This window comes from Syngnathoides biaculeatus, chromosome 10 (assembly GCF_019802595.1).
Source record: "Syngnathoides biaculeatus isolate LvHL_M chromosome 10, ASM1980259v1, whole genome shotgun sequence".
NCBI classification, from domain to species: Eukaryota; Metazoa; Chordata; class Actinopteri; order Syngnathiformes; family Syngnathidae; genus Syngnathoides; species Syngnathoides biaculeatus.
This window is the reverse complement of record NC_084649.1, coordinates 30,042,095-30,065,445: the sequence shown is the minus strand read 5'-3', so window position 1 is coordinate 30,065,445 and position 23,351 is coordinate 30,042,095. Positions and strand designations below refer to the sequence as shown.

The window sequence follows — 23,351 nt, the reverse complement described above, 5'->3', positions numbered from 1 at the left end:
ACTCTGGGTTCTCTGAGGCAGGCTCTCCTATCTCTGAGGTTGGTCACCAAGGTGGTTAAAAAGAGATCCGGCCCAGAGTTCCTAAAGGCTACTGATTGACAGGCCTCTGCAACATGACGTAGACATCAAGACTGGCAGACTGGGGTGGTGCGCCTCCTTTTTATGGAGGGCCACTGGAAGGTTTGTTCCAAATACAGGGGGATCACACTCCTTTGCCTCCCTGGTAAGGTCAATTCAGGGGGGCTGGAGAGGAGGGTCTTTCGGGAAGTCGAATCTCAGATTCAGGAGAAGCAATGTGGTTTTCGTTGTGGCTGTGGAACAGTGGTCCAGGTCTATACCCATGGGAGTTCGCTCAAACTCTCTCCATGTGTTTTGTGCACATGGAGATGACATTCAACTATGTCCTTCGGGGACTCCTCAGGGGGGTCCTTCAGGAGTATGGGGTCCCGAATCCCGATACGAGCTATTTGGTCCCTGTATGACTGGTGTCAGAGATTGGGCCAAACTGCTGACAGTAAGTCATACTCGTTTCCGATGAGAGTTGTACTCCACCAAGGCTGTCCGTTGTCACCGAACCTGTTCATAACTTTAATGTACGGAATATTTAAATGCAGCCGAGGCAGAGACAGGGGTCCGGTTTGGCGGCTTTTGTATTGCATCTCTACTTTTTGCAAATGTGCTTCTTTTGAGTTCATGAACCCGGATCTCCAAATCTCACTGGACAGTTCACAGCCAAGTGTGAAGCAGCTGTGATGAGAATCAGCACGTCCGAATCCGTGGTCCTCAATCGGAAAAGGGTAACATTCCCTCACCAGGTCGGGGATGAAATTGTGCCGCAAGTGGAGGAGTTGAAGTTTCTTGGGTTCTTGTTCACTAGTGAGGGAAGAATGGAGTGGGAGATGGACAGGCGGATCGTTGCATCATCTGCGGTGATGCTGACTTTGGAGCACTCCCTTGCGGTAAAGGAGGAGCTAGGTTAAAAGTTGAAGCTCCTAATTTACCGGTCAATCAACATTTCTACCCTCACCTATGTCATGAGCTGTGGGTCATGACCGAAAGAACAAGATCCCAGGTACAAGCTGTCAGGGGCATGGCCAGAGTAACCTGCCTCCGGAAGCACCTCCTCACCTGTGCCTCATTGACACTATTTAGTCCTGTCATATAAGCCTTGTGTTTGCAATGTCAGTTTCCAGTTTGTTGTGTTTGAGACTGCATCGTCAGCATCTTATTTGTGTAGCTCCCTTGTGTTTTTGCTCATGTTCTAAGTTTTGCCTAGTAGTTATCAGACCTTGTTGCAGGATTTTTGGACCTTGCCTATTTGCCATCTGTTTTTTTGTGTGCTTCTGCCTTTTTGGACTGCTTACCTGTGTATGACCTCTTGACAGAATTAAACTAACCTCGAAAATCATGTGCCTGCCTCGTAATCCTGCATTTCGGTCTTCTCCCATGTCGCTTGCTCGTGACAGAACGAGCTGGCCAGAACAGGACCCAGCAAGAAAAATGCAGCGTCGCCGGTCACGCAGCAGGTCTGCCTCCCAGCTCTGTCATTTTGTCCTCTCCTACCTTGCCACCTGCGTCACCCGCGTGTGTATTAATTATCGTCCACGCCCGACCCCTTCACCACCATGTCTTTTGAGACTCTTATTTTGAGGAGGACCAGGATTCTGACTCGGACATCAAATTTGTTTTTGCCTCCCTATTTTTAGTCCCAGTCAATTTGTGTCACCTAGCCCCATTTCCATGCCCCGTGTGCTAAAGCCCAAGTCCTCTTCCTCCGACCTTTTCTGGGGGACCCGTTTGGCCATTTATCTGAGACCCCCGCGTGGTGGCCAGCAGAGGCGTCCAAGTAGAGCTCCGCTTTATGCCTCCCGCTACACTCCTTCCAAGCAAATTCGACAGGAAGTCAACTTGTTCTATTTCAAAAATGTTTCCCAGTTCACCTTCCCGAGGCCATGTGCACTCTGCCACTCTCGTATCCACTCCTACCAAGCCTCAATGGCAGCAGGCTGAGGAGGCACCTCCTGACCACGTCTTTGCAGTGCTCAACCAGCAGTCGCAGCCCCCAGACCATGCCTCAGCGGTGCTTGACCAGTATCAACAGCCGCCTTTTGACCACGTCTTGGCGGTGTTTGACCAGCAGCTGTCACCTGTTTGGTTCCTGCTTTGCCATTGAGACCCTCATCATGGGCATCCGCCTAGGTCGCCCGATAGGGATCCTGGTGCTTGACATACTAGCCAACCTCCCTGAACTGTTCAGCCTAGCTCCTCACTTTGGGTGGCTGAGACAGATAGAATGGAGTGGGGGTTTATTTCCCTGTGTGGAGTTAGGATGTTCTCACTGTGCCTGCGTTTTCTCCAGGCACTCCGGTTTCCTCCAACATCCCAAAAACATGCAACACTAATTGGACACACTAAAATTGCCTGTAGGTGTGATTGTGAGTGCGACTGTCGTCTGTCTCCAAGTGCCCTGCGATTGGATGGTGACCAGTTCAGGGTCTATCCTGCCTCCTGTCCGTTGACAGCAGAGACAAGCTCCAGCACTCCCGTGACCTTTGAAAGGATAAGCAGCTCAGATAATGGATGGATGTCTGAGAACAATATAATTTACAGTGGCTTTATGCATACAAAATCAATGCTTTTAGAATCACATTTTTGACAGCGCTGGTAATAAAATAAAAACATTATTGAAATTTTCCCTGCAGATGTGTTTTGCAGGCAGAGTGTCCTCGTGGGAACCACCATGGCCAGTGGTTTTGGAGCTTTGACATGGAACAGCAGTGCCTGGCTGTCCAAGCAATCAACCCATTAAACATCAGCAGGGGGGAAAGTAGGACAGTAAGTCCACATGAAATATATAGATATATGCCTAATATATATGCCTCATACAGTGGTATCTCTACTTACGAAATTAATCCGTTCCGGAAGTTGTTTCGTAACATGAAACCTTCTTAAGTAGAAAGGCATTTTACATGTAAATAGCAGGGTTCAGGAACCTTTTAGGCTGAGAGAGCCATAAATGCCAAATATTTTAAAATGTAATTTCAAAGAGAGCCATGCAATATTTTAAAAACTAAACACAGATCTATTTGCGCATTTATGTAAGACCAACACATATAGTTTGTTTTGTTTCTTCTCTCGGCTTGTCCCTTTCGGGGTCGCCACAGCGTGTCATCTCAGAGTATAAGAAATCTCTGAATTCTTTTAAATAACATTGTTATGATGTTACTAACCAATGATGACAAAAGTACTTCTTACCATGAATGCGACTTCTAGTTATAGTTGTTTTGCTGATGGCTTTGTAGTCTGTTTTATACGTCTTTAGATTAGGCTTCTTGTAGACGTTGAGACTTCCATCCATTAATCGTGAATGTAATTCAGTTTGATTTGCCATCATGATGCTACGATGGTGAACAGTTGTTGCCGACAAAGTACATTGGTTATTCGTTTGATCCTCTTGTCTTTATGCGTAATTTTCAAAAAGTTTATTACCAACATCAAGCACGAATGCTTTGGCATACTCCCCATCTGTGAAAGGCTTTACATTTCTCACTATTGCTAAAGCACCAGCAACAAGAACATACCGGACAGACCCAATATTCAAAGGGACTTCAAGGCTTCGGGCTCTCTCCCGCTAGCCCCGGTGGCGCAGTCTGGTCACAGCGTCCCTTCTACCGCCACATCTATGACGCAGTCATCCTTTGGTCCAGACATTCTCTCATCATCTTCTTCTCCAGTGCCTTGTGAAAGTATTTGGTCCCCTTGAGCTCTTCAACCTTTCGCCACATTTCAGGCTTCAGACATGAAGATATCATTTTTAATTTTTTTTTTTGTCAAGAATCAACAACATGTGGGACAATATTGTGAAGTGGAAGGGAATTTACTGGATATTTTAAACTTTTAACACACACATAATATTATTCGACCCCCTTGCATTAATACTTTGTAGCACCACCTTTTGCTGCAATTACAGCTGCAAGTCGCTTGGGGTATGTCTCTTATCAGTTTTACACCGAGAGACTGAAATTGTTGCCCATTCTTCCTTTCAAAACAGCTTGAGCTCTGTGAGGTTGGAGGGAGAACGTTTGTGAACAGCAGTCTTCAGCTCTTCCCACAGATTCTCGATTGGATTCAGGTCTGGACTTTGACTTGGCCATTCCAACACCTGAATACATTGATTTGTGAACTATTCCATTGTATATTTGGCTTTATATTTTGGAGCATTGTGCTGTTGGAAGATAAATCTCTGTTCCAGTTTCAGGTCTTTTGCAGACTCTCAACAGGTTTTCTTCCAGAATGGTCCTATATTTGGCTCCATTCATCTTCCCATCAATTTTAACAATCTTCCCTGTCCCTGCTGAAGAAAAGCAGGCCCAAACCATGAGGCTGCCACCACCATGTTTGACAGTGGGGATGGTGTGTTCAGGGTCATGAGCTTGTGTTGCTTTTACGCCAAACATATAATTTTGCATTGTGGCCAAAAAGTTAGATTTTGGTTTCATCTGATAAGAGCACTTTCTTCCACATGTTTGGTGTGTCTCCCAGGTAGCTTGTGGCAAACTTTAAATGAGACTTTTTATGGATATGTTTGAGAAATGGCTTTCTTCTTGTCACTCTTCCATCAAGGCCAGATTTGTGCAGTGTACAACTGAGTGTTGTCCTATGGACAGACTCTCCCACCTCAGCTGTAGATCTCTGCAGTTCATCCAGAGTAATCATGGGCCTCTTAGCTGCATCACTGATCAGTCTTCTCCTTATTTAAGGTGAAAGTTTAGAGGGACGGCTTGGTCTTGGTAGATTTGCAGTGGTCTGATACTCCTTCCCTTTGTATGTATATGTTTGCTTGCACAGTGCACCTTGAGATGTTTAAAGCTTGGGAAATCTTTTTGTATCCAAATCCGGCTTTAAACTTCTCCACAACAGTATCTTGGACCTACCTGGTGTGTTCCTTGATCTTCATGATGCTCTCTGCACTTTAAACAGAACCCAGAGACTATCATAGAGCAGGTACATTTATACATAGACTTGATTCCACATAGGTGGATTGTATTTATCATCATCAATCAACATTGAATCATTCACACATCCTCACTGAACTTCTGGAGTAAATTTGCTGCACTGAAAGTAAAGTAAAATAATATTGCACGCCCCACTTCAGTTTTTTATTTGTTCAAAAAACTATAAAATATCTAATAAATTTCAATCCACTTTACGATTGTGTCCCACTCTTTTTTGACTCTTGACAAAAAAAAATATTTTATATCTTTATGTTTGAAGGCTGAAATGTGGCAGAAGTTTGAAAAGTTCAAGGGCGCCGAATGCTTTCACAAGGCACTGTACAACTTCTTCTCTTCGGAGATCTACAGAGCCTCGCGCTTCTGAGGACCATCCTCAGGCACCTCGTGTGACTCAACAACAACAACGACAGCACCAGGAACGCTATCTGAATTCCATTCAACTTGTTAGTTCCAATCAAAGATTTGTTGCTGACTAGCTTGTACTCTGGAAAGTAGCTCTTGACATGCTTTCTTCCTGTTGTCCCCCACAGGATATTTTCATGCAAACATGGTAAGGCGTGTGTTAAAGTGGCGCTTTATTTTTAAGCACTTGATTATTGCAATTTTGTCATTATAACGTAGACACACAGCAGAACTTTCTCTCTCTACAAAGGCTGTCCAGTTTCCCAAAAACTGCTGTGATCTTTTTTTTTGTTGTTGTTTGAGCGATCGTTGTCAAAAGTGCTTGTGGACATGACTGCCACAGACAACTACGGCAACCCCACTAGGACAAACGCGAAAACACTTTCCTCAACTCCACCCACACTTCGAAACTCTCAAAATCCTATCAAGCATCAGCATGAGGCGACATGCATGCATGTCTTTCTTATTTCTCGACGATTTCTTGTTTTGTTTTGATGGACAAAACAACTCGTCTTTTTCTCCTTAGCATTAGCCATCAATTTCTTGGGGCCCATAGTGGAAAAAATATGAATAAATTCACGGAGAACTTGTATAGTACGAGTGTGCACGAGTGTATGAAAATGGATTCGGTGACCAAGATACAGGAAGTGCATTACAGGTAAAGAGCGATGTCCTCCCCCAAAAAAAAGATTGACGTCGCACCGAGCCAATGTAGAGATGTGATTCTAGGAAGATGTTACATGCTAGCCAGTAGGGGGAAGCTGCTCTATTGCACCACACAGACCAAGAGACGGGATGTGCATCATGGATAAAGATTGACATCTCTCCTAGCCAATGTGATGCCAGATGCTCCAGCGGTGACCAATGGGAGAGCAGCTCTAATGCACCGCTTTCAAACTAAAATACAGAACGGGATGGTTACGTTGAATTGGGTGAACCCGGTGCCATTTTTTTGTTTTTGTATCTTGAACATTTTTGGAGTACAAATTTTCCGGGGAGGCCTTTTGTAATCTGAATCTTTCGTTAATAATATAACTTCTACAGCTTCTACAAGACCAGTCCAGTACACACAGAACCATCTATTTTCTATTTTAAGCATTTAGTGCCCAAACAAAACCACTAGACCAGTTCAGAGCTTTCAGTGTAAAATTTAATGGTTTTGGTCATGACATCTTGAGAAAATTTTGATGAAAATGAGGATGGGTACTGTCCGGTTATGGCATCAGTTTACCACGTGAAATTATATTGATGGTGAAGCAAGTTATGACCAGCTATTGCTCTGAAATTAACGTGACTTTTTAAATGGATTTCGTTCATTAAAGGGCTACTGACATCCATATATACATTTTAAAATAATATTATGAAAGCTACATATAATATCATTCATTTCAATGTCTACCAAAAAACAAAATAAGTGGAGAGCATGTCATTCATGCGCAAAGTTGTGGTAGTCTCACTCGACATCCCAGTGGCGGCTATATTGCCTGCAGCGTCATTTTCAGATGTCACACTGGGACATTCGCCCTTGAAACACATGGTGGCACCTGCTATGGGAGAGGAACAAGAGATTTTCAGATTTTTTTCCGACGCCCCTTCTGAAACTGAAGCCCATTTTGAAAAAGAGAACATCTCACAATCGAGTGAAGTGACCAGAGCAATATTACCCTATCGTTTTGAGCCATATTCAGATGATATGTGGATCCTTTCTAACAACACTAACTAACAACTAACAACAGACTCCCCGACAATATGTCTAACAGTATGTAGCATACTCAGGAGGTCCCATGCCGGGCGAAGTACCTACTTCAGGCGTGCCCAGTGGCTGGTGGGGGGGAGGTCCTTTCTCGTCCCCCACGTGGCCAAACCACCTCCCCACCCATTCCACCAACGCGTCGGGGCTAATACCGGCCCCGGCAGCGGCCACCAACGCCGGCGACCGCATGCTGGCCCGTGCACATCGACACATTTAGCACCCCTAACTTAAGTTCTTTATTAAGTTATTATGGCGCGGATATTTTGTTACATTCTGAAAGAAGGATTACATACCCACCTCCAACTATTAGTTTTTCTTAATACCTCTATACACACCTACCTCTCATTTAGAACCCACAAAGCTCTTGTCCTTTGCACCTGTGCAGTCCATTTTTCACGACGAACTTTGTGTTTTGGAAAAGTGTGAAGAGGGAATCAATCCTCCCAAGTGTTCGGGCAAAATCCAGCAATACGACGAGCCGTCATTTTGACTAACACAATGAAAAAAAAAAGTCACCAGTACAATAGATATAAATCAATATAAGCACTCGACCCTGCTACTGCAAAAAATCCATCTACTTGGTTCTTCTCCAATACAAATGCCTCGAGAGGATTTTCATGTCGGGAGATGCAAAAATCCATATACGACAACATCATCACATGTGGTGAAAAAACAGATGGGTCCATTCCAGTTGCCTTTTTTTTTTTTCATTAAAAACATAATGAAAATCATGCTTTACAAGTCAGTAGCCCTTTAAAATCATTATTTGTGAAAATATACCAACTTAGACTAAATACACGTTTTCCAGAATTTTAAAACCAGACCGAAAACGTGAAGAAAATGAGCATTTGAACACCCTGATATATTGCAAATCCTCCCACTTAGAAATCTTGGAGGGGTCTGAAATATTCATCGTAGGTGCATGTCCACTGTGAGAGAGATCATCTAAAATGAGAAATCTAGAAATCACAATGTATGATTGTTTATAACAATTTATTAATTTATTAAGTATTTGAACACCTGAGAAAAAACAATTTTAATATTTGGTACAGTAGCTGTGTACAGAGGACAAACGTTTCCTGCAGTTGTTCACCAGGTTTGCACACACTGCAGGAGGGAATTTGGCTCCCTCCTCCACACAGATCTTCTCCAGATCAGACAGGTTTCTGGGCTGTCGCTGAGAAACACAAGAGTTTCAAATCGTTCCAAAGATTTACTAATGTGTTTAGGTTTGGAGATTTGCTGGGCCATGCCAGAACCGAGATATGGTTCTTACAGAGCCACACCTTGATTTTCCTGGCTGTGTGCTTCAGGTCGTTGTCATGTTGAAAGACCCAGCCACGACCCATCTTCAATGCTCTGACTGAGGGAAAGAGGTTGTTCCCCAAAATCTCACAATACATGGCCGCAGTCATCCTCTTCTTAATACAGTACAGTCGTCCTGTCCCATGTGGAGAAAAACACCCTCAAAGCATGATGCTACCACCCCTATGCTTCACAGTTGGGATGGAACTTATCATTCGTCTTCCCCCAAACACGGTTAGTGTAATTCTGACCAAAAAGTTCCCTTTTGGTTTCATCTGACCACAAAACTTACTCCTCTGTATCATTGGAATGGTCATTAGCAAACTTGAAGACGGGCCTTGATGTGCTGGTTTAAGCCGGGAAACTTTCCGTGCCATGCCTGATTTCAAACCATGACGTCTTAGTGTATTACCAACAGTCACCTTGGAAACGGTGGTCCCAGCTCTTTTCAGGTCATTGACCAAGTCCTGTCGTGTAGTCCTGTGCTGATTCCTCACCTTTCTAAAGTTCATTGAGACCCCACGAGGTGATATCTTGCACAGGGCTCCACTGCAATTGAGATTGACCATCATGTTTAGCTTCTTCCATTTTGTAATGATTGGTCCAACAGTGGACCTTCTTTCACCAAGCTGCAATTTCTCCCTAGCCCTTTCCAGATGTGTGGAGTTGTACAATTTTGTCTCTGGTATCTTTGGACTGCTCTTTGGTCTTGGCCATGTTACAATTTTGAGTCTTACTGATTGTATGGGGAGGACAGGTGTCTTTATCCAGCTAACGACCTCACACAAGTGCATGTGACTCAGGATAATACATGGAGTGGAGGTGGACTTTTAAATGCAGACTAACAGATCTTTGAGGGTCAGAATTCTAGATGATAGGTATTCAAATATTTGCAGCTGTATCACACAAATAAATCCTTAAAAAAATCATACATTGTGATCTCTGGATTTTTCTTTTTCAATTATCTCTCTCACAGTGGACATGCACCTAAGATGAAATTTTCAGACCCCTCCATGCTTTCTAAGTGGGAGAACTTGCAATATAGCAGGGTGTTCAAATACTTATTTTCTTCACTGTACATTCAGCATATCGAAGGTAGTTTATGGCTAAATAAACTAAACAACTTCACAATTGCTTACCAGTCAGTGTTTCCAACATGAGGCATGTCGTCCTCCCTGGGTCTGAGTGCTAGCTCGGTACCTTCATCGCCAGCTATTTCGTCTGCATTTGAAACGTGTGTTTTATCGAACTGGCTGAAACCGATGACCTTTAACGCCTTTATGAAGGTCGTATTTTTCACCGTCTTCGTGGGAACCTTCAGATCCATGTTCATCGCTTGAATTATCGTTAAATTTAGCATCGTTCTTACAATAGAGCTGAATGGCCGCCGTGATGTTTATCTCAACATCTGACGTCACGTTGCTTCTCGGGTTTTTCCGCTGTGTGATTGTGTGTTTCTGGTGTATGCAGCAATGTGCGATTAATTTTTGCCGATAATCAAAAAATAAAAATGTTTCCTTGATAATGGATTTCAAATTCGAATTCAGCATTAAAAACTGTGTAATACAAGCAAAAGGTGCATTAAAGACTTTACATACCCTTTAAAGACATTTGGACTTGTACAGTCCCTCAGAACACAACCAGGTAAGTTGCCTGGGTGAACTAACTGCCTTTAGTTTTGCGAAGCCAATCTAGTCTGCCCTCACTTATTAGTCCTTGTTGAGTAACCATACAGAGTAAAAGGATAATAAAGTGATCATTTTGGTTTTACAGCAGCTTCATCTCTTATGAATTGATTGCACTTGTCATTAACCTAGTAAGTTTAACAATCCTTGTTAGAATCGTACGGATTGGTTTTTATATTAAGCCGGAGTTTATCAATGAGTTACTTTTTAAAATGGAATTACGACTAGGTTTTATTAACGTTGTCAATGATCAATCATTAAAGAGGTTGAATGTTAAAAATGAGACAACTCATAAGAATGACAACGATAGATGAAAGTGAAATTAAGGTATTTAATATGATAATAATCGTTCAAATAACATTCATAAACTGACAGTTACTCACGCCAGACGAGGCATAATTGAGATTAATTGAACATAAATCAATAAAAATGGAGGAGTAAAATATAATAGTAATAAGCAATAAAAATGAAATAAAGTTAAAGATATTCAAAAGCATTAGAATTATCAGGAAAGTATAACATTTTGAGTGAGCTTTTTCGTGGTGATCAAGTCCTACGAAGCTAGAAGGCTAATTTAATAATAAGGTATTTTAGGGTAAAGGAGTAATTGAACAGACAACTAACCCTTCTTTAAGCGCCCACGTAATATCGATGGCATTACCCTGCAATTACCTTAGTATAGCAGTCTTTTACTCGTGCCCAATTAAAGAAGAAGAAATCAAAAATAAGCATCCCAAGTTGCTTGAAGATTTCCTCCTGTCAGCATGTTCCCTTCCTATTACAAAAAGAAGGACTTTTGTCTCCCTGCCTTTATGAGACAGACAGAGAGCCTCGTACTTCCATGTTCAAGGCTTTCATAGCTTTTTGGGGGAAAATTCTAGAATGTTTTCTGGCTTCTCCACCCCCAGTGGGAAGTACTTTTTGTGATTGTGTAAAGTACCTTTCACCATCCCTGAAATTTCCTGAGATCCCCCTTCTCGGATCACTCAAAGTAGGTCAAAGGTTTCCTTTAAACGCAACCATTACTTTCCATAACATTACATTAATCTCTAAGCAATAAACAATAAATGTGTCTGGTAAATGCAGCCACTACTTTTTTAACTTTACTTTAATTTCCAAGCATTGAGCAATAAATGTATAAACATTCTTGTGAATACAATTCCCTCATGCATTCAACAGGCTTGTTCTTGGTCTTCTTGGTGTTTTGCCTTGTCTGAGAGAGACAATCAAACACAGGTTACATCCTTTATACAAAGCAGTTTCAAAGCATTATCTACTTCAATATAGGAGAAATAAAAAGAATGTCAAATAGCTTGTTATAACTGTGTTAAAGAAAAAGGTGTAAGCAATGCTAGCAATTCAAGGGTGTTGCAAGCATCTTGTTTGCTCGCTGTTCTTGTGGCTACAAATCTCAGGGTGTGATGAGCTGCTGAAATTTATCCTGCTGAAATCTTTATTATAAAAACAAAGATATGAATACATATACATATGTATTATGATAAGAGATGAGAGAGAATAATGTTTATTGAGACACTTTTGCTGTGCTGGCAATCTAGTTGAACAACAGTTTGGTTTGGCTACCTCTAGTGTCTGAACTCAGAGTTGGTTCTAGAGCTCAGCTCAACACATGAACCCGAGCCACTTAAGCCAATTACTTCACGTGGCATGGCAACCTATTTGACAAGCTTTAATGCCCAAGAATGTAACAACACACAAGGAATTTGTCTCAGGCATTTGGTGCCGACCTGGTATGACATTCATGTTAAGTACTATGAAGAAGAACAAACAAACAAGAATGAAGAACAATAGATATTCAATTCATGGGAACTATTTCTTATGAGAGCCACAGTTGCGCAAGATGCAGTCTTCTGCCATTTACGAGATTATATTATTATTATCTATTATATTGACTCGTAGAGCAGTTTAGACTGTCAATGCCATGTTATAAATATTAGTTTAATGATTCAAAGGATTGGTAAATCTTAGAAACTAAAACGTTTGTACAAAATAGTTTTGAGTTTGTAAAGTCAACAGCAGACTATTTTTTTAACACACCCTTTTCAACAAATTGCCCAATTGCACAGCCTTATGAGTGTGTATATCATGAATGCTGGGGCTTGTTGGTTTTCTGAGAATCTATTACACCTATTGGTAACTTGTTTGATGTGTAGCTGGTTAGTGACATTGGGCTGCTATTATTTGAATACTACTGTTCCTGCAATGTAGAATGGTTTTGTTAGGATCATGCTTTGTTGCTGTTTTTCTCCACCTGGAACTCAGGATGGATGAAAATGTGATTTATATGGCCTTCATTTCTTTCTTTCTTTCGTTTGGCATTTTATCGGAGTTGAGAAGACTTTTCATATCCACTGTATTTAATAGGAACCTCTCAAGAATGCACAACAGTTCAGGCTTCTTCTCTGCCAATGGTGAAATTCTACATCCCGAGAACCAACTTCTGTAGATGGGGGCCCGACCACAAAGGACCCCACCTTCATGGTCCAATTATATTGTTCCTGCTTTAGGAATATTTAATGTCATGTTTCCAGCACTATCCATTTGACATTGAGCAAGCCAGCCAATTCAGTGATTGAACAGGCACTTTATTGAGTTGTGGGTATTGTGACTTTCAATCTGCACAGCCCGTGATTGGAAATTTATTTTTATTTCAAATGGTAGGAAATTGGTGTGATTTTAGAATTAAACATAAACGGATAATATTCCAAAAGTGATACATTATGCTCTCTCTGTAGATCTCTTTATTGGTTCCAGGGCTTCCAGTTTTAGAAAAGGGTGAGTCCTTCTCCTGTTTTTTCCAAGGGATCCGCAGCCCTGCCACAGTCACTGCAAGTGGTGTCACCTGTCATTCTCCACACATCAGCGAAGTGCCCATAGTACCTCCAGGACAGGGTGAGTTTTTAGTGCATGAGTAATATAAAACTTCAACCTTTCTTTTGGAATTTGCATTTTTAATTATTGATTTGAACAATCAATTTCATATTTCCTCTGTAATGGGATAAATCATGTTTTATAGAATTGTCGTGGTGAGTATGTGTTTCCATGACCACTCATACCATAATACTATGTAATCGAATCAATGTTTCAGTGAAACGAGGCTGACCCAATTTGTTCTGTTTAAGATATTTTTGATCTTTGGGTATAATCTGTCTAAAAAACCATTGTAGTTACTCTAGTAACAAACTATGCTTAGATGTGAGCTGTGGTTCTCAAAAAATAGCATTGTATGGCATGTAACTGAGGAGAATGGAGAGATCTGTAATTTTCATTGGAGGTATATGGCAACTGAGACAAAATCAAAAAAGAAATTTAGAAAATCACATCATATGATTTTTCAGGCTTTACTTTAATACCTCAAATAAGTATGAGACCACCTGTAAACATAACCCATGTTAACAAAGATTTTGTTGAATTAGTTTTCAGCTAGAGATGCCAGTGATATGCGTGGTTATTAGGCTGGTTATGATTAGGATATTGAACCCTCCAATTTCTCATTTTTTTAAAACTAGATCTCAAAACTTTCCATTTCTTAATTTTGTTTTTCTTGTTGACCGCTAACTTATTATAGTATTCCATTTTGCTGCATCGCATGACCTTGTTTTCCTGGTTTTTGTCTGCTTTGTTTTTTCAGATGCTGTGGTTTTCTTCAAACCTTCTTAATACAATGTTTTTATTCCCAAGCAATCAATATTCACCATTTTCTTATCTAGATAAGAATTATAAATTCAGTTTACAAATGATCCATGCGCCTGCCTCGTTTACATCTTCAAACATCCTGTATTTTGGCCATTTTGACCTCCATACAGTGACTATCACATGGATTGAGAATATCAATTTTATTTAAAAAAAAAAAAAAAAACACCTTGGTTTTGTCATACGAGTGTCCACAAAAGGCCTGTCTGGCAGATACTTCTGTTCAACCCGGTTTTGTATCTGCTATATTCATATTTGACCATAACCACACCCTTTCCTCTTGATTGGTTGCCTCTATGTGTAGAGGTCTCGCTTATGAGAGGACACATATTGTTGTTGTTGGTTTTTCTTTTCCTATTGGGCGTTTCGTCAAGCAAAATGGAGGATCTGTATCCCTATTATGCCAGAACAGTTTTCAGTTTTATTGTGTCACAGTGGAGTTTTTAAGCTTCCACTGTGGTTTATTAGTATTGTAATTGAAGTCTATTGAGAATAACAGGTGATCAATCGAACAGAACAAAGTTTCGAAAGGGGAGAGTGAAACAAAGATGAAAGACTACTAATTGTAAACTTGATGAGAAAAGTCTAAATCATTACGCATCTACAAAAATGAAACATTAAATATTAGTGTAGCATGAGGCTTTCATGCCAAAGCTTGTCAGGGATGGACACGACAAGATAGAACAGGACAAGAATAGCCAAAGAACCATGCAGGACAAGGGTTATGAACCCGGCTGTACAACTGAAGTGTGGTGGGATTGACTATGTAAATTATAAAAGTCTATAGGACAAGAGTGTAAGTGAGGGATCCACAAACAATTTACTAATTCACAAGTTTATTTTTGCAATAATTGAATAGTCCCGCACCCAGTGAAAGAGTCGCAGGGGTGTGTGCCAGTGGACATATGCAACTGAATTTATACTGTTTTACATGCACAAAGACTATCAGAAGTGTCCTGTAATTGTGAAGCCTTACTCCAAAAGATGAGGCCCCACAGATGCGCCCTGACCACTGGCCACCCCACTGTACCAGCCCCCACTCCCTTCCTCCACCCCCAGGAGAGCTAGATGGTCCCTCAACCTGCGGGCCAGTGAAGCAGCCAGTCCCCGCCTAGCTCAAGGGTGGGAGAACGTCACTTGTCTGTTTAGAAGGAGAGCGTAAAAAGGAAGTGAACTTTTATAGCTGTGAAATGTGATGAAAACGTCTGACACAGCGTAGTGGCTTGCAATTGCGCTCAAGAACAAAAAAATATGAGCTCTCCCACTCTGGTAAAAATGTCCTGTATTCATCCACATATTTTCATTAAACTGTGCAATGGAAGGGAAAAACGTTCCCATTTTGAGAGCAAAATCGACAAATTATTTTTTGCAGAGATCCGACATGGGAAACTTTGAGCGATTTTCAATGTACATGCCAGTTTTGAGAAAAATACCATGTAAACCTTTCCTGCAATGGTCACCTGACCATGATCGGGAGAAGTCTTCTCCAGGGCTGAGGTCATCCTCCTCGGGTTACCTCGCTTGTTTCACAACTGAGCTCAGTGGCGCGAACAATGAAGCTACTCTTCCCCTGTCACCGTCACGCTTTTTTTCCCCGTCTCACCCTGCACACGCCTTTGCAGTCCTGTCTCACTTACCCATTGACGCATACACCCATATACACTGAGCTTGTTGTCACAATACCCCTAAGAACCATAAGAAATGCAAGCAAAGCGCACTCGAAACGACCATAATGTACTCAAGCATAGTGCGTGCATGCACATTTTTAAAAAAAAAAATCTTTGATATGCTGTCATGCCTTCACGAGAGCTGCATGCGGCACAAGAGCCACGTGTCAGCTACCCATGCTCTAGACCCGTATTGTAATGAAGAAAATTGTAAGATGAGACAGGACAAAAAAACTGTTTTGGAAAAGCGTGTGTCTGTTTTCACTTGTCAAGGATGTGGGGTGCTCATGTTTTTTTTTTTTTTTTCAAGTTTCTGCCATGTTATCCTAATATATATCATTGAAAGAAGTGTACTTGGGTGGTACGGTGATAACTGGTGACGTCTGCCTCACAGTTCTGAGGACCAGGGTTCAAATCCTGCCCCCGCCTGTGTGGAGTTTGTATGACTTCCCTCTGCCTACATGGGTTTTTTCCGGGTTCTCTGGTTTCTTCCCACATCGCAAAAACATGTGTGGTTGGTTGATTGAGGATTTTAAATTGTCCGTAGGTGTGAATGTGAGTGTGATGGGTTGTTTACATGTGCCCTGCGATTGGCTGGCAGCCAGTTCAGGATGTACCCCACCTCCTACCCGAAGATAGCTGGGATAGGCTCCAGCATTCCCGCAACCCTTGTGAGGATAAGCAGGTCAGAAATTGGAATTGGATAGATGGAACCATGGGCTCATCTGTTGAGGCTTCCTGAAGCAGACTTGAACTTTTCATTGTTTTTCCTCATGTTGTCCTTAATTCTCCCTCTGGATTTTTGTCCTTACAGATTTTGTCACAGTCCTCTTGTCTCTTCGTTTTGGTGATGTCACAGTTGCAGAGAGGTATTTCACCTTTTATGACTGCGTGGCTGTTAAGCAGCTTTCAGGAAGTCTGCTGTGAGTATAATAATATCACGTTTAGCTTCGTCTCTACTTGATTCACTTTCTGTGGAGTATAAAGTATTTGCAGTCAAGCGAGCACCACACACACACACACATAAAATCATTGTGCTCAAATTATTTGGGGACATTGGGGACAAAGTTGGATTTTCACTGACTTTGTGCCACGCATTGCCCTCATTCGTATTCCTCTCCGGTGAGCAGATCACACTCCCAAGGTTAACAATGCACGGCTGTTATGTTCATCCACAAAATTGGTAGCACAGCCAGAACATTTTTCATGTTCTCTGACCCACTCAGATGTACACAGAGTTTGTCACTGGTCCAGTGACACATACCTATTGAAAAGTTTAAAAAACATAAAAAAACTGACATATTCCAGATTCCTTTGAGACAGTTTATGGACAAATCGGAAAAAGTAGTCCCATGCCAAGCTGTTGGAAGAGGGAAAATAAAGAAATGTATCTTCAATCTAGGTGCATGTTGTATTAAATTAGATTAACAAAATAATAATAGTAATACTTATATAACTTTGTATACAAGTATATAAATTATACGTTTGGTACCATTCCAGTGAGCTCATGTGGCTGTATGTAGAATGAACACAGTTGAAAGGTGTGTCCTGGTTCTGCCATTTCAAAATCGACAGTTCTTTATTTGAATACCGTGGGCTTCAGTTTCGATTCAGAATCATGGCAGCCAAAACAGTAACAGTGGGGATTTCCGGTGGAAAGGTTAGATAGTATAACAGTGTCCGCTGTCAACGTTATGAGCTACTGTAGTGGCATCAAACGGATAAATAACTTGTTAAATGTGTCATAACATCGTGATCGTGTGAAATAGATACGGTGCCCTCCATAATTATTGGCACCCGGTTAAGAAGCATTTCTGTCATTTCTACAGTACTTTACAAAGTTTACCAGAGTAAGTAAGAACATTAAATTAGTAATTCATCACTTCCCGTTTCCCTGGGTATAAATATGACGTGACACAGAGGCCATTTCTCTTATCCACTCTTAAACATGGGAAAGACTGAGGAACACAGCATACAAGTGAGGCAGATGTGCGTCGACCTTCACACTTAAGGCAGAGGCTACAAGAAGATTGCCACTCAACTGCAGCTGTCCATATCCATTGTGAGAGGAATAATTAAGAAGTTCAAAACAACTGGAACAGTGGTAAAAAAGCCTGGATGAGTTTAAATTTAAGTTTAAGTTTATTTTGCCACTACACACAGTGAGGAGGATGGTAAGAGAAATCAAAAGATCTCCAAAACTCACTGTTACAGAATTACAACAAATGGTAGCATCCTGGGGTCACAAAGTCTCCAAATCAACCATCAGGCGCTGTCTACACGCCAACAAGCTGTTTGGGAGGCATGCACGGAGAAAACCTTTCCTCACTCACAATCATAAACACAAACGTCTGGAGTTCGCCAAGCGGTATTGGGGCTTCAACTGGGACTGTGTGCTTTGGTCAGATGAGACCAAGATTGAGCTTTTTGGCAACAAACACTAAGTGGGTCTGGCGTGCCATTAAAAGATGCGCATGCTGAAAAGCACCTCATACCCACTCTGAAGTATGGGTGTGGGTCAGTGATGCTGTGGGGCTGTTTCGCTTCCAAAGGCCCTGGGAACCTTGTCAGGGTGCATGGCATCATGAATGCTTTGAAATACCAGGACGTTTTAAATTAAAATCTTTTGCCCTCTGCCCGAAAGCTGAAGATGGGTCGTCACTGGGTATTTGTGACACACTTTATTTGATGTCAAATAATTATTTCTTTGTGGGATTTTTTCCCCACTGAATAAATACACTTGTATTGAAGGTTGGATTTTTCTCTTTTTTTTTCCATTAAGGTCCCATATTATTTAGAAAAAAATATACTAGAAGCTAAAAAACACATCTTAACCAGGGGTGCCAATAAATATGGAGGGCACTGTAAAGTATTTGATAATTCGGTGCTGGTACCTTCGTCGATGAAATGGCATCATAAGGTTTTACTTTTCAAAGACGAGGAGATACCTGGTTCTGCCAAAACTTAAGAAATATAACACATTTCCCATGTTCTTCTTCTTCTTCTTCTTTTCCTTTCGGCTTGTCCCGTTAGGGGTCGCCACAGCGTGTCATCTTTTGCCATCTTAGCCTATCTCCTGCATCTTCCTCTCGAACCCCAACTGCCCTCATGTCTTCCCTCACCACATCCATAAACCTTCTCTTTGGTCTTCCTCTCGCCCTTTTGCCTGGGAGCTCCATCCTCAGCATCCTTCTACCAATATACTCACTCTCTCGCCTCTGAACATGTCCAAACCATCGAAGTCTGCTCTCTCGAATCTTGTCTCCAAAACATCCAGCTTTGGCTGTCCCTCTAATGAGCTCATTTCTAATCCTATCCAACCTGGTCACTCCGAGCGAGAACCTCAACATCTTCATTTCTGCCACCTCCAGTTCAGCTTCCTGTTGTTTCTTCAGTGCCACCGTCTCTAATCCGTACATCATGGCCGGCCTCACCACTGTTTTGTAAACTTTGCCCTTCATCCTAGCAGACACTCTTCTGTCACATAACACACCAGACACCTTTCGCCAGCTGTTCCAACCTGCTTGGACCCGTTTCTTCACTTCCTGACCACACTCTCCATTGCTCTGTATTGTTGACCCCAAGTATTTGAAGTCGTCCACCCTCGCTAGCTCTTCTCCCTGTAGCCTCACTCTTCCCCCTCTACTTTTCTCATTCACGCACATATATTCTGTTTTACTTCGGCTAATCTTCATTCCTCTCCTTTCCAGTGCATGTCTCCATCTTTCCAATTGTTCCTCTGCATGCTCCCTGCTTTCACTGCATATGACAATATCATCTGCGAACATCATGGTCCAAGGGGATTCCAGTCTAACCTCATCTGTCAGCCTATCCATTACCACTGCAAACAGGAAGGGGCTCAGAGCTGATCCCTGATGCAGTCCCACCTCCACCTTAAATTCCTCTGTCACACCTAAGGCACACCTCACCATTGTTCTGCTGCCATCATACATGTCCTGTACTATTTTAACATACTTCTCTGCCACACCAGACTTACGCATGCAGTACCACAGTTCCTCTCTTGGTACTCTGTCATAGGCTTTCTCTAGATCCACAAAGACACAATGTAGCTCCTTCTGACCTTCTCTGTACTTTTCCACGAGCATCCTCAAGGCAAATAATGCATCTGTGGTACTCTTTCTAGGCATGAAACCATACTGTTGCTCGCAGATACTTACTTCTGTCCTGAGTCTAGCCTCCACTACTCTTTCCCATAACTTCATTGTGTGGCTCATCAACTTTATTCCTCTATAGTTCCCACAGCTCTGAACATCCCCTTTGTTCTTAAAAATGGGAACTAGAACACTTTTCCTCCATTCTTCAGGCATCTTTTCGCCCGCTAGTATTCTGTTGAATAAGTTGGTCAAAAACTCCACAGCCATCTCTCCAAATTGCTTCCATACCTCTACCGGTATGTCATCAGGACCAACTGCCTTTCCATTTTTCATCCTTTGTAGTGCCTTTCTGACTTCCCCCTTAGTAATCATTTCCACTTCCTGGTCCTTCACTCTTGCCTCTTCAACTCTTCCTTCTCTCTCATTTTCTTCATTCATCAACTTCTCAAAGTATTCTTTCCATCTATTTAGTACACTACCGGCACCAGTCAACACATTTCCATCTCTATCCTTAATCACCCTTACCTGCTGCACATCCTTCCCATCTCTATCCCTCTGTCTGGCCAACCTGTAGAGATCCTTTTCTCCTTCTTTCGTGTCCAACCTGGTGTACATGTCTTCATATGCCTCTTGTTTAGCCTTTGCCACCTCTACCTTTGCCCTACGTCGCATCTCGATGTACTCCTTTCGCCTCTCCTCAGTCCTCTCAGTATCCCACTTCTTCTTCGCTAATCTCTTTCCTTGTATGACTCCCTGTATTTTGGGGTTCCACCACCAAGTCTCCTTCTCCCCTTTCCTACCAGATGACACACCAAGTACTCTCCTGCCTGTCTCTCTGATCACCTTGGCTGTCGTCGTCCAGTCTTCCGGGAGCTTCGGTTGTCCATCGAGAGCCTGTCTCACCTCTTTCCGGAAGGCCGCACGACATTCTTCCTTTCTCAGCTTCCACCACATGGTTCTCTGCTCTACCTTTGTCTTCTTAATCTTCCTACCCACCACCAGAATCATCCTACATACTACCATCCTATGCTGTCGAGCTACACTCTCCCCTACCACTACTTTACAGTCAGTAACCTCCTTCAGATTACATCGTCTGCACAAAATATAATCTACCTGCGTGGTTCTACCTCCGCTCTTGTAGGTCACTATATGTTCCTCCCTCTTCTGGAAATAAGTGTTCACTACAGCCATCTCCATCCTTTTTGCAAAGTCCACCACCATCTGCCCTTCAAAGTTCCTTTCCTGGATGCCGTACTTACCCATCACTTCTTCATCGCCCCTGTTTCCTTTACCAATATGTCCATTACAATCTGCACCAATCACAACTCTCTCGCTGTCTGGGATGCTCAGAACTACTTCATCTAGTTCCTTCCAGAATTTCTCTTTCAACTCTAGGTCACATCCTACCTGTGGTGCATAGCCGCTAACCACATTATACATAACACCCTCAATTTCAAATTTTAGTCTCATCACTCGATCTGATACTCTTTTTACCTCCAAGACATTCTTAGCCAGCTCTTCCTTTAAAATAACCCCTACTCCATTTCTCTTCCCATCTACTCCGTGGTAGAATAATTTAAACCCTGCTCCCAAACTTCTAGCCTTACTACCTTTCCACCTGCTCTCTTGGATGCACAGAATATCAACCTTTCTCCTAATCATCATGTCAACCAACTCCTGTGCTTTTCCTGTCATAGTCCCAACATTCAAAGTCCCTACACTCAGTTGTAGGCTCTGTGCATTCCTCTTTTTCTTCTGACGCTGGATCCGGTTTCCTCCTCTTCTTTGTCTTCGACCCACAGTAGCTGAATTTCCACCGACGCCCTGTAGGTTAGCAGTGCCGGGGGCGGGCGTTGTTAACCCGGGCCACGACCGATCCGGTATGGGATTCTTTAGATGAACGCTCATATTTGTTTGGCACAGTTTTTACGCCGGATGCCCTTCCTGACGCAACCCTCTGCATTTATCCGGGCTTGGGACCGGCCTACAGATTGCACTGGTTTGTGCCCCCATAGGGCTGCATTACACATTTTTCCCATGTTATCATTTTATATTTACATGCTAGCCAGAAATTAACATGCCACTTTACACCAAATTTGGAAGTGGAGTGCTGCATGGATAGAGACCATTCCCTTTCCAACATTTAAAAATGTTCAATATATGTCGCAAATTAAGAAATTATTAGATACAGATACCTCCAATTCAAACATTTCTCAACCAATTGAAACTATTTGAACTTCACACTGTTCAGATCATTCGCATTTCCCAAGTTCCCCAATTCTTATAAATTGTAACGTTTGATTTTCAGATCATTTTATAAATTCCCAGTCCCCACACCAAAATATTTCTCATTAATAATAATGAGCTGGGTTATGTAAAGAGCTGTTTTTTTAAGTGACAGTATTATATCAAAGACAAAAGGTAAGAAGAGATGGATTGTTGGAAGCAGAGACTTACATGTGCTAAAGCATTATGGGTACATGCTCTAATTGATGTCTGCTTTGTGTTTGATTCATTTACAGCTGCCGTGGTTGTGTTCTGAGCCAATGGGGTTGTAATTGGTGTGTTCACCAGCACTTATGTACCCACAAGCCCACTTGTGAAAAAGGTGTTATCATCTATAACCAACATGTAAGTTACAGACAGCATGGTACCAAATATCCAAACTATAAAGCAGCAAGGAAAGGACATAACCCCAAAAGAGATTTTGCCATTTTCCATGTCTTTTTTTGTTTACAAAACTATTCATATGCCAAACGTTATTGACAATGTTGAGAATCTAGAAGATCCTGGTTGATAACTATTACTACAATTTAGCCAATCCAACAAAGCTAATCGTGTAATATTTAGAACACCATACATGTCAAGCAAGATGAAGATGAATGAATATTAAATGAATTAAAAAGTAATTAGGTTTTTAGTTGTTTTGTTGACATGAGGGAGCATAGCCAGACAGCATCAGATGGTCATGTGTAAGATGACTATGGAGGAGAAAAAGTTAAGTCAAGCAAAGAGATGCCAGTCTACTTCCAGGCTACTGTTGAGGTGCCTGTGGAAAATATGTTGGTCCTGATAAGTTACTGGTGGAAGTATCAAAGTGGCTCTGCCAGGTAACAGTGGAATACTTTTTTTTAACATGTCAAGGGCAGAATACGGGATAGGACCCAAATGCACGACTCGACAAGGTGGAGTTCGAGAGGAGGATTTAATAGCAGACAGAGGTCAGTACACAGGCGAGCAGTCCAAGCAAAGCAAGAATACAAATCGTGAGGCAAAAGGCAAGGTCAAAAAACAAGACAGGGTCTATCTTACAATGAGTGAAGCATATGGAATAAGGAACACTGGAACTTGACGACAAGGTACAATGAACTGGTAACAAGCAAAATGAGACACGAGGTATACATGCATGGCGTAATTTCCACAGACAAGGCATGTGGGGAAGCTGCTCACAGCAGCAGGTGCGTATGAGGCAGGGGAGTGACCACGCCCATGACAGTACCCCTGCCCTTAATGACCGGTACTGGACGACCCCAGATCGTAAAGAGCCAAACTCGCTGACCCACTTTGTAGTTCAGGGCCGGTGTCGGCTTACGGTCTGCCGCAGTCTTGTAGGACTGCCCTTGGCGTAGTAACATTTCACGGGCTCGCTCCCAGGTCTGCAGCATCTCACCAATGCCGATGCAGAATGTACTGTAGAT

The 23,351-nt window shown here is 42.1% G+C and overlaps 1 protein-coding gene across 6 annotated transcripts in view; it reads left to right on the top strand.

Moving 5' to 3' along the window:
* Nucleotides 1-23,351, top strand: part of plxnb1b (plexin b1b) — a 190,650-nt gene that overhangs the window by 62,121 nt on the left and 105,178 nt on the right. For all 6 annotated transcript variants that reach the window (XR_009796996.1, XR_009796997.1, XR_009796998.1 and 3 more), the window contains exons 7-10: nucleotides 2,703-2,835; nucleotides 12,914-13,070; nucleotides 16,353-16,461; nucleotides 22,176-22,284. Coding sequence is in view for 3 of the 6 variants with exons in the window: in XM_061833950.1 (XP_061689934.1) it covers nucleotides 2,703-2,835; nucleotides 12,914-13,070; nucleotides 16,353-16,461; nucleotides 22,176-22,284 (508 nt within the window). In the remaining 3 variants the exon portion in view is untranslated. The remainder of the gene's footprint in view (nucleotides 1-2,702; nucleotides 2,836-12,913; nucleotides 13,071-16,352; nucleotides 16,462-22,175; nucleotides 22,285-23,351) is intronic.